Source organism: Protobothrops mucrosquamatus, unplaced genomic scaffold (assembly GCF_001527695.2).
Source record: "Protobothrops mucrosquamatus isolate PMUCROS unplaced genomic scaffold, P.Mucros_1.0 scaffold861, whole genome shotgun sequence".
NCBI lineage: Eukaryota > Metazoa > Chordata > Lepidosauria > Squamata > Viperidae > Protobothrops > Protobothrops mucrosquamatus.
In genome coordinates this window covers 155,392-172,812 of record NW_015387116.1, presented here as the reverse complement: position 1 = coordinate 172,812, position 17,421 = coordinate 155,392, and the positions used below count along the sequence as shown (strand labels likewise).

General features: G+C 38.2%; 3 protein-coding genes across 3 annotated transcripts in view; 1 reads left to right on the top strand and 2 right to left on the bottom strand.

Annotated features, from left to right (window-relative positions):
* PHC3 (polyhomeotic homolog 3) overlaps nt 1–17,421 on the top strand; it is a 42,883-nt gene that overhangs the window by 6,774 nt on the left and 18,688 nt on the right. Inside the window, exons 4-6 of the mRNA XM_015819120.1 lie at nt 867–944; nt 1,830–1,988; nt 4,464–4,562. Coding sequence (XP_015674606.1) covers nt 867–944; nt 1,830–1,988; nt 4,464–4,562 — 336 coding nt within the window. The remainder of the gene's footprint in view (nt 1–866; nt 945–1,829; nt 1,989–4,463; nt 4,563–17,421) is intronic.
* On the bottom strand, nt 6,593–8,929 carry LOC114922777 (A-kinase anchor protein 4-like). Its single transcript, XM_029284712.1, has 2 exons — nt 8,264–8,929; nt 6,593–8,209 (listed from the first exon to the last, which is right to left on the bottom strand). The coding sequence occupies exons 1-2, from the start codon at nt 8,927–8,929 to the stop codon at nt 6,593–6,595; spliced, it is 2,283 nt and encodes a 760-aa protein (XP_029140545.1).
* On the bottom strand, nt 14,580–16,632 carry LOC114922778 (A-kinase anchor protein 4-like). The gene has a single exon (XM_029284713.1). It carries the CDS (start codon nt 16,630–16,632, stop codon nt 14,584–14,586), a length of 2,049 nt encoding a protein of 682 aa, XP_029140546.1. The 3' UTR covers nt 14,580–14,583.

The following is a 17,421-nucleotide window of genomic DNA, read 5'->3' as shown; positions in this document are numbered from 1 at the left end:
GTCTGTTGATATAATAATAATAATGAAATAATTTATTATCAAGGAACAGAAGCCTGAGACTGGAGACTGAGCCAATCTGACTTCCATTTTGAAACAATGTAACCATTCAAAGTCATTAATTGTGAATATCTGATTATTTTAATCCCTTGTGTTATTTACAAGTGGATTTCATTTCTCTCTTTTCACATCAGAGAATGTACTCTGATATCATTTTTTGCTTAGTATCTTTCTATAATAATTGCATTTACAAAGATTTGTAAGCATCCAACAATATTAAACCAAAAAAAATGAAAGTGGCGTATCAAATTACAATAAAAAGTTAGAGCTCCTTGATTTTTATTTATTTGGAAAATATAATCCCATTTTTCCATTTCCCAGCATTACTCAGGGGCAGTTAACAGTGCATCAAACAAAAATGTTTTTGCTGCTGAGCTTCAGTAACATGATTTCAGACCATTTTTCCTGGTTGGGAATTTTGCAAATGGAAGCAGTTTACCACCCAGAGATTTACTGCTTCATTTCTACCCTTAAGGTCCAAGCAAAGGGGAAAAAAAATAAGAGAGGGGACAAAAATTGTTCTCACCATTGCAGCAACATCACCTGGTTGGTTGAAGGAAATCACTATGGAATTCTTTTCCTGGGTGGATGGAGTGTTAGTTCAGGGTAACATCTGACTCTTTAACTGAGCTTTCAAAAGAGATAGCAAGTTGACTGGAATTAAAGAGAATGGAGGCCACAAATAAAAGTGATTATGGGAATTGTGGCTTTTGGGCTGCCATTGAGTTTAATGTGAGTACACTCTTGTTAGTCAAGCACCTTTTCCTACAATGCAAATAACTCATTTGATAGATGTGCTTGCTGTTTAGGCAAATCTTTCAGGTGGGAGGCAGTGTGCTTCTCCTAATGGCAGTGTCACACAGCAGTCCAGCATGTCAGAAACCTCGGTAAGTGTCTAGCAAAAATATTTCTCTTAAACTATTAAGGTTCCATGTTTATTCTCTACATTCACATTGTTTATGAAAACGTTTGAGGAGCAAAAACTGGAATTCTTGACCTATTAAAGTCTCAGTGCCTTTATACTGTAAATAGTAATACAGATCTTTAAACATTATTTTGTTTTGAACAAATGGCCTGGTTGAATTCACTCTAAATGCAAGAATAAAAGAGGCTCACACCTTTGGGGAAGACATATATTGGATTTGCTAGATTTTTTGGAGAAAGAATTTACAAGAGCAATAGGAACGTGGGGGAAAAGAATCCACTAAGAGTGTTGACTTCAGTTGCTGAGAACCTGCCAACTTTATATTAGCTTATTTAGGCAACCCTTTCAGTGTTACAGTGGCAGTGTTGAAGACTAAGTGACATTTACAATTTACCAAAAGTTGTTGGACTTTTATTGCACCCAGAGTCTTTCAAGTTTAGAACTGAAGAACAGTTCTAGCTTCAGATTAAATAGCTGACTAAAAAAGGGGGCAAAACTTGCAAAAAGACATATGGCCGTTTAATTCCCATGTTTAAGCTTGGAAAATTCTCTTATTATTTGTTAGCAAATGTTAACGTGTAAGACTGTGTCCAGTAATCTTTTTGATGAGGAAAGACTTCAGGCTAAAATATAGTTTTGAAAGCTGAGACTTAGCATTTTATCACACCCAAACTCTGTCCTACAGAGCATAAACAAAAATATTATTTCATTGCATAATGTGAATGTTACTTAGGCACCTGTTCTCATGTTTTCAGTGGAATTGACCATTGAAAAGAATCGTTGGGTGTAGCTGTTTTTAGATAAGTGAGATAAAGATAGTTAATGATCATTTTTTTTTTTTCTCTAGATTAATCTTTCTGCTTCTCCTACACCTGCACAGCTAATAAGCCGTTCACAGACCTCCAACACTAGTAGCAGCAGTCTTACGCAGCAGACCATGCTGTTAGGGGGCACTTCTCCTAATCTAACTGCCAGTCAGGCTCAGATGTATCTCCGAGCTCAGATGGTAAGTCTTGCCAATTTAATGTCACCATTTTGAGGGCCTTCTCTGTGGGAGCCCCCACCCTGTGGAACGAACTTCCCCCAGAGATCCGGATTATTCCGGATCTCCCCTCCTTCCGCCGTGCCCTCAAGACATGGCTTTTCCATCAAGCGGGATTGGCCTAGGGGGGGATTTTATAGGGATTTTAAAGGGATTTTATAATTTTTCTAATACAGGTTATTTAATATATATTTTAATTTGGCTTTTAGATATTTATTGTATAGCTCTGTTTTTACTTACCTGTAAGCCGCCCTGAGTCCCTCGGGAGAAGGGCGGGGTATAAATTAAAGTAATAATAATAATAATAATAATAATAATAATAATAATAATAATAATAATAATAATAATAATAATAATAATAATTTTTGTCTTGTCCTGTCTCTGTGTATGGCTTTTGGCTGCATGTTGTAAGTGCCCTTGCACTCTATACGGGGCTACCCTTGAAGAACATCCGGAGGCTATAGCTGGGGCAGGGCAGGGTACTTGCTGCACAGGCAGTTCTTAGGGTCCCAAGAATGGCCCATGTAACATCACTGCTGCACGAGTTTCACCGGCTGCAGGTTTGCTTCCAGGTGCAATTCAAGGTGCTGGTAATCGTCTTGTGTGTCCAGCTACTTGAGGGACTGTCTCATCCAACTGGGATTGGCCCGCCTCACCCGTGCCAGCCGAGGAGACATACTCCGAGCCCTTATCAGCCTGACTATTCCGACTGGCAGGATCCAGGAGATGCCCTGCATCTCCTCTGTGGAATGTCTTGACCCCAGGTGTGAGGTCGGCCCCAACCCTCTGACCTTAATGGAACATCCTACTGGCTCTCCAGTTAGCTTGGGATTCCAGTTGGGGAGTATCACACTGGAGGTGGTTGATTAACAATGGATCCCACCTCCTTCCCCATCCTACTCTCGCCCTCCCCATCTTTTAATTGGCCGTAGTGGTTTGGATTTTTGCATTAACTTATTTATGTTTTTTAACTTATATAGTTTGATTTTTTTATGATTATAAGTTGCCCAGAGTTACCTTGAGGTAAGATGGGCAGCCTATAAATTTTATAAATAAATAGTCTTTGACTCCAAACAGTGGCATCTCGTAAGTTTATGGTCTTTTATACTTGACATGTTTGGAGAGGTGCTATTATTCCTATTATTACAGGAATAATACTATTCCTGTTAGCAATGTCTTGGATAGGTATAGAAGAAGCATCTTTGCCTCTTTTTATAAGTTTTGGTTTGTGCTGTTTAGCTAGAGGCCTAAGGTGCCAAGAAGTAGACATTCCCCTGCAGCTCTGATTTTCTGATGCAAACAGCAACTTGTTGAGGACTTTTTTCCCCCCAGCACAATGAAACAATTTTCATTTTTCTAAGTTTTAATATGGCTTCCTTTATCCCTTGCTACAGCTACTGTTCACACTTTTAAAATGTAGATATTTGTTGCATTAACACATTTGGCCGTAGCTAGGTTTTGAATTTAAGTGTTGAGGTAGATAAAAATCTAGGCTAAGATCAAATGCTAGATACCTTTAATCAAATTGATATTTGGTGGTTTGGTGGAGGATTTAGCCTCAACTTAAATGAGGAAAATAAATTACGACTTAATGAAAAATCTCAGGGACGAAGCAATTTCCATATTGTTTTCCTGATAATAATATGGAAATGATTTGTCTTTTTTTGGGAGATTTCTTTGATTTCCCACCCTAGTTCTCAACTCTGATATTTCCTAGTGGTGTCTCAACCAAGTGCCTACTCCTGAGATCAGCCAAGGTTGGCCAGGTGTTTACGGCTATTTGACAGTTTTCTTTTTAGTAACTTTCAAATACCAATGAAGAACAGCATGCAATTATGTTATTTTGGGGGAAGCCTCAGGCTGCAGACATTCTTGTTCAAAGAGATGAAATAACTAAGCGACTCAAAAAGTCTGAGGGTGCTTCCTAAGATATTAGAATAAATATTTATAGGTCTTGTACTAAAAGAAAAGACACACCACTTTGTTTTCAGACGACAGGTAGTTCTGGACTTACGATGAGAATTGAGCCCAAATTTTCTGTTGCTAAGTGAAACATTGGTTAGGTGAGCTTTGCCCTCTTTTACGACCTTTCTTGCCACAGTTGTTAAGCGAATCACTGCAATTGTTAAGTTAGTAAAACCGTTGTTGAGTGAATCTGCCTTTCCCTTTGACTTTGCTTGTCAGAAGGTGGCAAAGGTGATCACACGATGCCGAGACTCTGCAGCCATCATAAATGTGAGTCAGTTGCCAAGTATCCGAATTTTGATCACGTGGCCACAGAGATGCTGCAGTGGTCATAAGTGTGAAAAATGATCACAAGTCACTTTTTTTCAGTGCCGTTGTACCTTTGAATGGTCGCTAAATGAACTGTTGTAAGTCGAGGACTAGCTATATATGTGCTTTGTGTGGCTTTCAATTTTCTTTTTCCTGCCTTCACAGCTGATTTTTACGCCTGCTACCACTGTGGCGGCTGTCCAGTCTGACATTCCTGTTGTGTCGTCATCATCTTCGTTTCCCTGTCAGTCTGCAGCTACTCAGGTGAGGCTGCATGGATTGTGGGAGTGTGTGTGTGTCTACCTGTAGCCCAGAACCATTGCAAACAGCTGGGATGCGACATTACTCTTTGTGTTCATATGCATTGTTTTTTGTCAAAATGTTATTGTATTAGTGCTTTTGTGCGTGCAATCCCTCACAAAAAGCCAGAGGTTCTAAATGCTAAGGGGACAACAGACTCTTGCAAACACACATATAACATCTTCAGACAGTTTCTAGATGCACATTCTTTTTTGATCTATAAGCAAAATTTTATAGTGTAAAGATTGTGTATTTGTATTTTCTAGGAAATATATTTTTTTCTTTTAACATGGAAGGTAGGATGATCACCCTCAAAGAACTGATGCATGTGGTCATACTTAGCTAGTTCATATTTAGGGAGAAAAACGACTTGGAAAACAATGCACCAATTATTAGGCAGAATACTTGCTTTAACTTTTAACATTAATTTTTTAAGCACCCAGTTAATAAATGCATTTATGCAGAGACTGTGATCCTAAGAAACATACCTGTATTCTGCTACAGTATTACTTTCTAAAAATGTCCATTGTTTAATACTGTCAGCTGAATATTCAAACTTTCTTTAGCATATTTTTCTGGTATAAAATTTAAAGTTACAGTGGTGTTGTGTTGTGTTGTAAGTGAAAAAAGAACTAAGGGCAATCATTAATGTTCAGATTCTTAAGCCTTCTTTAATTCATCTTTTGAGCATATAAAACATGCATTTAGACAGTAATGAGATAGACTGTATACAGTATGATATAATCTTTCAGAGTAGCCCCCTTCAAGTTCAAGAGTTGTGAAAAAACAAGTAGGTTGGGTATCTTTTACACCAATGTGAAAAACTTCTTCAGTTGTTTTTTTTTAAAGATTGACACAGTAAGCAGTGTTGGCTAATCACCTGTAACACGAGCCATGCTCCTATATATTTCTGTCTTTAATCAAAATTATAAAAATCGGCAATAGAGAACTTTATTGTTCAAATAATCTAACTATGAAAATCCCTGCATTCTTGTGTTTTGTAAAATCCAGTTATTTATACAAGCATGAACACAACTTTGGCTGAATTAATTATAAATAATAATCTCATATCAGAAAAATAGAAGGGATTTTATGATTGAGTGAAATGGCAAATTTTGCAGAGGTATACATAAAGTTTTCAGAAGAAACAAATCATAACAATTTGTATTGTGGATTAAAATATCCCTCTATATTTGTTTTAGCACTACTTTTATGGATTTTTAAAAATGACCATTAATGAAACAACAAAGAGGGGGCAAATAAAAGTAAAAGAAACTTTAACAAAGACAGATCAGTACAGCTCTGTGTATATTTGTGTGTGTGTGTGTATGTGTGTGTGTTAAGAGGGGAAGAGAGACGGTTTGCCTACGTGTAAATACATATAAGAAACTTTGCACAACAGTTTCAGGTCAACAGTAAGAATGACCATATTTCATTAATTTTAGTACAATGCACTGATATAACGGAGTGACTAAATATCAATAAATATATTAGCATAATTATTTTCATAAAGATGTTAAAATTTAATTGATTTTGATTAATACACAGTAAAAATTGGAAATATCAAAAGAAAAGATTTAGCAAGTACAATCTCAATATCCAACTTTGATTTGCTTAGAGTTAGCAATGAAAAGAAGAAAGCAAAAAGGAACTCTAATTAGACCTAAAGTAAAAGGATGTTAACTATGCCCATTAAACAAAAGAGAAGTCAAAAATGATACCATCAGTATACCAACTGCTTTTATAACAATCCATTAAAAACATACTTTTAGGATTTTACTCTTGTAACTTATTTATAATATCTACATAAAAAATAATAAACAAATTAGTAACAGTTGACATTTGTATTTTTTTATTGGTGATTTTGCCCAGCTTGTGTGTCACAGCCTGTGGAACCGCTGTCTATGGAAAATGAGCTGTAGTGTTCTTCCATCTTACAATTAAGATGGCACTTTGCTGGGTGGAAGCAATGAGAGGGAGGTGTTGTTACTTGTCTACAGATTAGCAAGCAACCAGTCAAGTAGTCCGCAACGAGGCATATTTCCCACAGCGGCATCAACCTGTTGTTTCTCGAAATACTTCATTACCTCCTGCAAAATATCCCCCACACTCGCACCTTTCTTGGCTGCTTTGTCAGCCAGTTGTGGAAGCTTCTTCAGCTCGTCATCGTTCTCATTCATGAACGTGAGATTGGGCACTTGGAAATGAGAAGCAGCCATCCACTGGAGGACAGCCTGGAGTTCTCTGTTCTGCGAGCTGGTGTTAGAGCTCTGGTTGTTTACGATCACCTCAGAACCAGCCGGCACGAGCGGTTTTCCGATATTAGTTCGTGGAGGTTTCTGGGATAACATTGAATCTGGAGTTGACATGCCTTTGTTTCTTGCTGTGATGTATGTGCCTTGCTCGTCAGAGTAATCTTCAACAACAAAATCAGGGCTTTTAGTCATGTACATACAGAGCTTCATCACAGATTCCATCAGCTGATCAATGAACTTCTTGTTTATTTGCTCCATATTTTCAGAATCCACATCTGAACCATTCTGTCTGGATGGGGGTTTTCGACTAGATCTATCTTCATACGAGTTTTGCTTGGGATTCTTGCTTATTTCACACTCATCTACATTGAAACCAGCCTCTTGTAGGACCTTCTGGATGATTGATAGAAGGGCGCTTTGTATTTCCCCCCTCTGGTATTCTTGCTGTTGTGGATCACTCCTGAAACTATGAGATTTAGAACCATGTTTGCCTCCCTTTTCATAAAATCCAAATGAAGACGTATTTGACTCACAAACGGGCTCTTTGTACTGCGTTAAGAGATGTTGTTGTATCAGCATTAAAGCTGTCAAAATGAGGTCTTTTGCTAGAAACTCGGTGGTAGAGCTACTTTTTTCTGGCCTCTTATCATGACATCCCCTGTCTGGACCTTTGCCTCCTGCTCTTGATCTCAACATGCTAATTCCATCCTTAATTATCGTTTCACCTACTTTTTGTGCTGATGTCTGTCCTTCTTGCTTTCCCTTTTCCCTCATATGGACCCCACCCTTCAAAGATGCAAAGTGCATATTTGGAGAATTGGGGTCTAATGAACATCCTGTTTTCAATAAGGAGTATACAAGACTATGCCCTCTGTCCTTAGTATCCGACATCAAAGCATTATACATTCTTAATACCATTGCTTCTAAAATCTCAGTTGACTTCTGAGTTCCTGCATTGAAGAGGTTTTTCTTCACCATAGTCACAAAATCTGAGTCTGTCATCAGGACTCCAGTGACATTATGCAGATTTTTCATGGTGGAGTCAATTAAGTCTGATATGACATCCCTTGTGTGTTTGAGAAACACTCTCTTCAGAATCACACAGGCTGGGAGTGGTGGCCTTTTGTGTATCTTGGTTGCATTCACAAATGAAAACGTCATATCCTTAGCATTTTTGTTTGCATATACCATTAGCCCTTTGTTAAAAGAACTAGTGCCATCATTGCAGGACGACTGTTTTCTTGGATGTATCAGATGGGCATGTGTTGATCTTCCTTCTTCTTCTGGTGTTGATTCGCTTTGGTTGGAACATAGCTCACCATAAAAAAGCGATGTTTTCTTGGGGAGTCCTTTACCCTCATCTTTCTTATCTTTATTGGAATCTTGAGCATTTTCCATAACGTCATTCACCATCTTGGATGCAACCTTACTTACAGAACCAGAGGCATTAAGAGCTTTCCCATCTTTAGTAGCATAAATTGCCTGGCGTATACATTTGCTGGCAGCATCTTCCAGATTTTCAGAGATCTCTTTACTTGCCATCTGCATAACCAAAGTACACAGCTTTTGGACAGTGCTTGCTACTTCGTCTGATGGTGCTTTTTGTCCTTCAGAAGCTTTGAAAGCTGTATTGTTGTTATTCTGGGACATCCTGTCAGCTGCCGATGGCTTTTGTGCAGGAGGGGCCGTTGAAGGGGATAGTGCATGCTGAAATCCACATGCATATTTTTGCAGGTCGTCAAAAAGCCAGGACACAACATTAAGCTCTTCAGTTGAACCTTGTTTGAACAGACAAACTGCTCCTTCTGTCTTAGACTGTTCTGGCGTGTCACTGTCTTTTATTACGATGACCTCTTTGTCCTGCATTTTCCCCAGATCAAGCCCTGTGGCAGATTCACTGCTTTTAGACTGGCCAGCAGCATCTTTATCTGTATCATCTGTTTGCTTAATGTTCAGACTGGAAACATCGACAAAACAAATCACTTTGCGTTCCTGGTCCTTTCCTCCTCCAGGATTATAGAGGTCTACCTTACACACACCTGCTTGGCTGTGTAACCAATCAACTTCCTGAGACATCTTCTGAGGCTTGGAAGTGGAAATGTACCTAAGACTGTAAGGTTGTTCCTTATCAGCTGAACTGCGTTGATGACCCTGCCAGACCGAAGATGTTGCCTCCTCTCTCAACTTTCCATGCTCTTCTGCTGCCAGATGTCATTTTCACTTGTGTGCACACATAGTTTCTATGGCAGCAGTGACATCACAAAGAAGCATCTTGTCATCCTCTGATAATATATTTTTCAGCTACTTTTTCTCATTCACCTACTCGGGTTTATGAGAAATTTGTCTTGATTAGGAAAAACTAACGTTGCATTCGTTGAAATAATAGTGGAGAATTAAGAGTAGTTAGCTTATTTCTAAACCAAATCTTACAGGACCCTTTTAACTACAATGTCCTTCAGAACAGCACTGCAAAAGTAGGGTGATAAATTACAGTAGTGGAAGAAGCACTTGCATTTAGTGAATTCTTATGTTGTTTTCTGCATGCTCAGCTGCCATATCCATAAAAAAAAATCTGTGGGGAAGGCCTGCCATCTTTAGCTGCTAAGCTACAGTTGGCACAATAGGGACATGCAAGAAGCAATAAAATACAGAGAAGACGTCTGGGAAAGTTTTGACACTCCCTACATGGCAGTTAAAGGTAGCTTATTTAGTAGCCCTTAATACAGGGGTCTTCAAACTTGGCCCTTTTATGACTTGTGGACTTCAACTCCCAGAATTCCTCGCCTGGCTGAGGAATTCTGGGAGTTGAAGTCCACAAGTCATAAAAGGGCCAAGTTTGAAGACTCCTGCCTTAATAGATTTGGAAATTGAGTGGTAAAGGATTTTTCATTGCAAGTACAATGTCACAGCCTCATTCAAGGTGAATGTGGAGAACCTCTCGTTAGAAACCTTGAAGAACCTTTCTCAAACGATGCTGACAGTAGTGGAATGGCTTCCTATGTTTTTGTTATTTATTCTCCAATAATCTGTGTACATTGTACCTATATTTCTAATTTTGAACAACCTGCAGCTGTTATTCTACCAATAACTATTAAGCTCTGTGGAAGCCTTCAGAAGTATGGAAAAGTCTGATAGGTACGCCATCTAGCGTTACTTTCTTTATAGGACATGGAGCAGCCATTCTTTGGGAGAATAGCATAAAGCAACCACTCAGGAGCAGCCACAATCAAGGTTCCAAAGGGAGCCCCTGTCAATCAACAGAGAATAACAGCCAGTTGTATTAGAGCAGGGGTCTTCAAACGTGGCCCTCTTATGGGTTGTGGACTTCAACTCCCAGAATTCCTCAGCCAGCGTGCCTGGCTGAGGAATTCTGGGAGTTGAAGTCCACAAGTCATAAAAGGGCCAAGTTTGAAGACCCCTGTATTAGAGCCACAGAGGTGGGGAAAGAAAAGATTCCCAAGCATCTGACACAACTAACACAAAGGGCAATATGCACACACAGAGACTTAATTCTGTGTGTGTGTGTGTGTGTGAGTGTTACTGTAGAAATATGACTGACCAACAACTGAGTTCTGCAGCTACTTATTAAATAATACTATGAGTTGATGTTTATTTAAGAAGTGATGAATAATTTTTTTTTTAAACCCACCAAAATAAACAGAGCACTGAAAGTTCAGAGGAAAGAAAAATAGATGACCTGATAAGTAAAAATCAGCATGGAAAGGAGTTCTTTTTCTCCAATATAATGTTTGAAATTTCAGATCTGATACTGTCTCAAGTTTCTCTTTTACGGTACATTAAGTGCTGTTAGCATTTCAAAAATATCACCTACCTGGAAATTCCATAAAATTTGAAAATTTGAGGCATGGAACTTGCCTCAAAAGAGAAACAATGAAAAGAGAAACAATAACAGGCAGAGAGAAAAAAACAGAACTAAATATTGATGTTACAATTAATTTATTTAAAATTTTAATGGGTGTACATTTATGGTTCTCCAAATTCTCTTGCTTCTCAGTTAACTAAAACAAATTAAAACTATATGAGTAGAAAAATACACCCTGGGAAAATATCAAAGACTGCATCCGAATGTTTGATAGGTTCACATCCATCCTTATCCCTTAAAACTTTAGGGTGACTTTAGCGTGACAGGCTGAGTTTTTCTGTCTCAACCAGATGTGCCTTACAGTTGTTTTTGGGATGAAATGAATTCCCATGGAAGCAATTTTGAACATTTGGAAGAAAGATAGGAAATCTAACAAATCAATAATTAATGTAGAGGATTTCACTTATGCTTTTTATTCTCGCTGAAGAAATTCATGGTAATATAAATACCATTTGTGTCTTTTTCTATAGCAAAAATTGGTGGTAGTAAACTTTTAGCTTGACTTCCTTATGTATGTTACTATATTCTCTGAATCTAGCACAAAAAGAGTTTCGTACTGGGAGAGAATACATAAGCTGTATACATCTCATTGTGTGAAATTTGGGAAGATTTAATCTAATAAAAGTTGGGGTTATGTTGGTATATAATTTATTTGCTCAATCAAATCTCCCTATCTAGTCTTCCAGTTGCATCACCATCCAGCTTGAATTAAATTTAAATATAGGACTGAATGTAATGGCTTGTGATTTCATATTTTTTAACAAGGTTTCTTAATTATTTCCCTTTCTCTTATGTTTTAAGTGTACATCCCATCCATGCTGTGTATTTTTCTTTCAATATTAATGATTGTCCACTCAAGTGAATTCAAGTTATGCCTGATCTATTAGTTATTTAAAGATTGTCAATCTACCTAACATTTTTGCGACTCAGTAGTAATCCTTTATTTACATTAATTTTGCAGAGAATGATAGAAATATTTCAAAAATAAAATGTCATGATTTAAAATACTCTACTACTCAAAACATTATACTCACCTTTCAATAGATTTATCTACCTTCTAGATGTACAATATGTTTGGTTTAGCCCAAAGGTGCTTTTTCAAGAGGCAACTGGACTTTCTTGTTTTTCTTTGAACACATTTTGCTTCTCATCCCAGAAGCTTCTTCAGCTCTGACTGGATGGTGGGGATTCCATCCCAAATAAAAGTGTGCATAAAGGAGTTGAGAGGGGTACTTGCAAATTCTTACTATCTTGAAAAGTCTGCATTTTCATAGAATCATGGAGTTCAGAAGGGGTCATTGAGGCTATCCTGATTATGCCTAAATCTATACAGGTAGTCCTCAACTTACTTAACAAATGTCTCACTTAACAACAGAAATTTTGGGCTCTATTGTGTTCATAAGTCAGGGACTACCTGTATAGTAATCCAGATTAAAAAATTCCTGATAGTTCTCCAGCCAACAGTTTGATGCCTTTGGAGAAATGTTTAGCTATTGTTACCTAAGTAATTGGTACGTGCTATAAAATTCATCTCACTGTTAGGAAGCCATTTCCTTACATTCAAATAGAATCTGCTTTTCTTTAGCTTTCTGTGTCCTCCTCCCTCCGGTGAGAGCAAACAAACTTGTGGTTTTGTTCTGTTCTTCATTCTGCCTGATACTTTAAGTGTCACAAAAATGCTTCTATAATTGTAAAATCGCTAAATCAAACGCTATTATAAAAGCTTGGCCTTCTGTATAAATGTTGAGATGCATTGTGACAAATGCTTAGACAGATCGGTTGGCCAGACTGGGTAATTTTACAGGACAGAAGCACTCCCCCCCCCCGGTAAGCGTGAAACTCTTCAAACTGGTAATGTTTTCTATCTACAAAAATAATTAGGGTGTAGGTCCACCGTTAATTGTACTAACCCAAATGCAAAATTTGTGTTAAGCTAAAAACGACATTCAAATTACTAGGTTGAGATTTAGCATTAACATTGTTCTAGTCATAGCACATGGTAATCTTAATTTAATTCATTGTATTGTTATTGCTGAGTTGATAGGTACCCACCAGCTTTGTGTTACATGCTAAATAAAATGGGGCTGGATAGTTTTCAGTTGATATGACTACATTTATATTCTGCTAATCCAGATTCAGAGTGTACGGCATTGTATAAACCTAGCCATTGAGTCCTTATTTTACCTGGTAAGCCTGCAGTGAAATCTAATTCATGTTATTTACACTTGAAATTAATACTTAAAAGCAGGATGCCATGACTGATGAAAGCAAGGTCCATGATTCTCACGATGAGGAAGTCCCGTTTTCTTTCTTCTTCTTCTTCTTCTCCTCCTCAGGTTGTGAATGATTGAGAAAATGTCTTACTAATTTATATTTGTTAATGAGCACAACCTCTGTGATTGAATAAAAGCTACAGTGTATGTGACACGGTATGATTCTTTCATCTTTTCCATTATAGTTTGATTGTAGCCAAACTATTTGCTTCTGGGTAAAGACGAGAATAAATTTCTCCTAAATGTCAGAATGAACAGCTTGACTAATGGTTTATCAATTAAATTCTTAAGCAACTGGTGCAGTGTGCAACAGGGTTTGGTTCCAGCCTGTTTCCGTTGGACCACCTGATGTCACCGGGATTGAGTCAAATGATTAAACCATGCCCCCAATGAAAGTGCTTGGAAATAAATGCTTCAGAAGCCAAGATGGTTTGAAGGGACTCATCATGGAAAATATGGGGCAACCAAAGAATAACAGTTGAAGGACAACAAGTCCTCCTTCAGATGACTGCAGGCTACTGGAAAAAAACTTTTTTTTTTACTATTGAGGAGAAAATGAAGGGTCCTGCGGGCTCCCCTAACCCATCAATTTGGAACACAAGACAGAGCTTCTCTCTGTACAATTCAACAAATGATTGGCACCATTATTATATTGACTCAAGTGCTGTGGTGGAGATACGGATAGTTTCAAATGTTTTCTTATTAAGACCATTAAAGGTTAGAAAACCTATTATGGATTTATCTTGAAGTGCCATGATCTGCTATTATGCTCTGCCATAGCTATGTAGCAGCAATGAGTTTTTTGTTGCCTGTTGTTTTGAGCTAGAAAGGGTTGTATGAACAAGATTATTGTTCGGAAGATCACATTCCAAATTATATGCTAGATCTAAGTGGCATTTCAGTCAGTATCTTATGAAAGTTGCAAAGAAAAAAATTTAAGGGAATTTATAGCAAAAAAAGATACAATCATGCAAGCCACAGAGGAAAATATGCATATTGCAAAAATATATGGCTTATAGCCACAATTGCAGATTTTCAGACTGCTTTTTTAAAGGCAAAAAGTTTGCCAAAAATTAAATAGAATCTAATACCATTTGAATACCGTTAGTATTAGCAACTGGTAGATTTATAAACCGCACCTCCCCCCCAAAAAAAATCATCCTGATTTTTTTTTCAATTCTTTGTTCTTTGCTTTTCTCTAGTTTTCAATACCACTTTATGGGGTTGGTAGAAATCTGAACGGCTACAACCATGCCGCACCTCTTTTTTTTTTTTGCATAGTTGTTTATTTATTGTGCAGTTTTCTGGAATCCTTGGATAATATGATGGTAAAGCTAACTGGGACTTGGCTATCTGTAAAGGTTTGTTTGAAGTGATCAATAAACAGCCTGTCTCCCCCCTCACTTTTTTTTATTCTTTTTTTTATTGATGAGCTTGCCCAGCTACCCTGGTTCAATTCAGTGCATTATTGCTTGCAGTTGGGTTGCAATGGTGGTATCTGCTGCGCCAGAAAAGAATGGTTTAGGCGCCTACGCTGGGGACATGAGAGTAACATGAGAGGGAAGAGTTGGTTCTTACAGGTTAGCAAGCAGCCATTCGACCAGTCCATACTGAGGCCTGCATCCTGACATGGCATCCATCTGTTGTTTCTCGTAATACTTCATTACTTCCTGAACAATATCTCCCACGCTGTAGCCTTTCTTGACTGCTTTATCAGCCAGCTGTGGAAGTCTGTCTAGTTCTCCATTGTGCTCATTCATGAAAGTCAGGTTTGGCACGTTGAATTGTGAGGCAACCAACCACTGGAGCACAGCTTGCAGTTCTTTGTTTTGTGTACTGTTGTTGCAGTTCTGGTTGTTCACAATCACCTCAGATCCTGTGCCTACTAATGGTCTCCCATTGCATCTTCCATCAGACTCATTGCCTTTAGCCATCAACATGCACAACTTCATCACAGATTCCACCAGCTGGTCAATAAATTGTCTGTTGATCTGTTCCATATTGTCATACATTTCAGGGCATCCATTTGATTTTGGTAAGGCCCTTTGTGGTCTGCTCTCAGCGAAAGCAGGTTGTTTATAGCCTTTGTCAAAACTCTCATCTGAACAGCCGGCTTCTCTTAGTACTTTCTGGATGATTGACAAAAGAATACTTGAGATATCACATTTTTGTGATTCAAGGCTATCCTGCCTTCCTCCACTTGGCCTTGAATTATATTTGGAGCCACCAGATCTGTCATGGACATAGCCAAATGATGTAGTATTTGACTCCCGGCATCCCTGGTCTTTGTTTTTTTCTAATAGATGTTGCTGTATTAACATTAATGCTGTTACAATAAGGTCTTTAGCATACACATCCATTGAACAGTGCTTATCTGAACCCTTGCTTCCAGATGGAAGAGGTCTCATCTGGCCATTTCCTCTGCCACCTAAAGGGCCATGCATCTCACCCTTAAGTGATGCGAACTGCAGTCCTTGAGATCTGGAGTCACAATGAGCACCAGCTTTGAGTGCTGCAAAAGCCAAGCTTTGAGATTTTTTATCGTCCCCTGAAAGTGCTTTAAATAAGCGTTTCACCATTGCTTCCAGAATCTCAGTTGACTTCTGTGTCCCAGCGTTGAAAAGGTTCTTTTTCACAGTATTGATGAAATCTGAATCTGTCATGAGCACTCCTGTAACATTGTGTAAATTTTTCATGGTGGAATCAATTAAGTCAGATATGACATCTCTGGTGTGTTTGAGGAGAACCTTCTTTAATACCACACAAGCTGGTGGAGGATGCTTTCCCTTTTGGACTTTCATTGTTTTCATGAATGAGAACATCATATCTGAAGCTACCTGGTTTGCATACACCATCAGTCCTTTGCTACAAGAACCATCATCTTGTGCTGACTGTTTTCTTTCCAACATTTGTCTGTCTGCTCCCTGATTGTAGCCATTTTGCTTACTCTGATTAGACATCTCACCATAAAAGAGTGAAGTCTTTCTGGGGTCATCATGGGATGGTTTGGGAGACAGCTTGCCATAGTCATCTCCATTCTTGCCGTTAGATCCTCTAATTGATTGACGAATGCATCTTCCACTGCCTTCAAGTTTATCCTTCATTTCTTTGTGTGCCATTTGAACTACTAAGGAACAAAGCTTGTTAACATAATATGAAAGGTCATCTCCTTTCTGGCTACAAGAGCCTCTGAACGATGTGTCACTTCCCTGGGACATCTTGTCAATTGCAGGCGATTCGTAAGCTGATTTACGAGGGCCTGAGGGCCTTAGTGCATGCTGAAATCCAAGTGCGTATTTCTGAAGATCGTTGCTGAGCCAGCTCACAACGTTAATTTCTTCAGAGGAACCTTGTTTGAAAAGGCAGACCGCTCCTTCGGTATTGCTGTGCTGACTGCGTTCGTTGTCCTTAATTACAATGACTTCTTTTTCTTCAAGATTACGTAGGTCAAGGCAAGGGTCAGCGGCACTTCTTTTACGTCTGTTTCTATCCTTTATGTTAAGGTTAGCAACATCAACAAAACAGATAACTTTACGATCTTGATCCCTTTCTCCTTCAGGGCTGTATAGATCTACTTTGCAAAGGCCAGATTGACTGTGTAGCCAGTCAATCTCATGAGCCATACTATGTAAACGGAACCAGAATTGAAACCCGGGTCATTGACCGCTCTTCTTTCAGTTTTTGTTGACCCTGCCCCTGCCCCACTCAAGATGTTGCCTCCTCTCTTAGCTTTCCATGCTCTTGTGCTGGCTGGTAGCATATTCATTTGTGTGCACAGATTGTTTCTATGACAGCAGTGACATCATAAAGCAGTAATATCATCCATCAGCCAATCATCCCTTGGTCATGGTTAACATTAGATTGTTTTGCAGTTCTCATTGCTTAACCTGCACTAGAGTGAAACCAACGGAATAAAATCATCTTTATTAAGGATATAGGATTTACAGAAAAAGTATTTAAGCATTGTTTAAATAAACCGTTGTTTAAAACGCTATCAAAAAACCCCCAAAAAACGTTGATCCCAAAATTGTTTTATTTTTCCAAAATTTATATTTTATTACATTTCATGAAGCTTGATATACTGCAGATTTGAATGTGTTTGAAAAGTGAAGCATAATCTCTTCAAATGTAGGATCTTTGACATCTGTCCTTACAACAAAAAAAGAAACCTTACTTTGTCCATTAAGCCTTCCTTGTTTTAAAAATCTGCCCACTGATTCTTGAATCACTTTCCATTATGGTATTATAATTTTCATTTTTCTTATCTCTTATTGTTTTTGTATGATTTGCATTTGCAGTTTCTTCATATCATCTTTGCTTGCCTTTATATAATGATATACCTGGAAATAATTGGTAGGTGAATGAAAAAAAACTAAGATGGATGGGGTTCTTAAAAAAAAGTCATAAAGAGT

Excerpts from the sequence above, each read along its gene's own strand:
- LOC114922778 (XM_029284713.1), bottom strand. The coding sequence starts at position 16,632 with ATGGCTCATGAGATTGACTGGCTACACAGTCAATCTGGCCTTTGCAAA.
- LOC114922777 (XM_029284712.1), bottom strand. The coding sequence starts at position 8,929 with ATGTCTCAGGAAGTTGATTGGTTACACAGCCAAGCAGGTGTGTGTAAG. Across the intron at positions 8,210-8,263 it reads GTAAGGTTGCATCCAAGATG|GGTAAAGGACTCCCCAAGAA; the intron begins GTGAATGACGTT and ends AAGAAAGATGAG.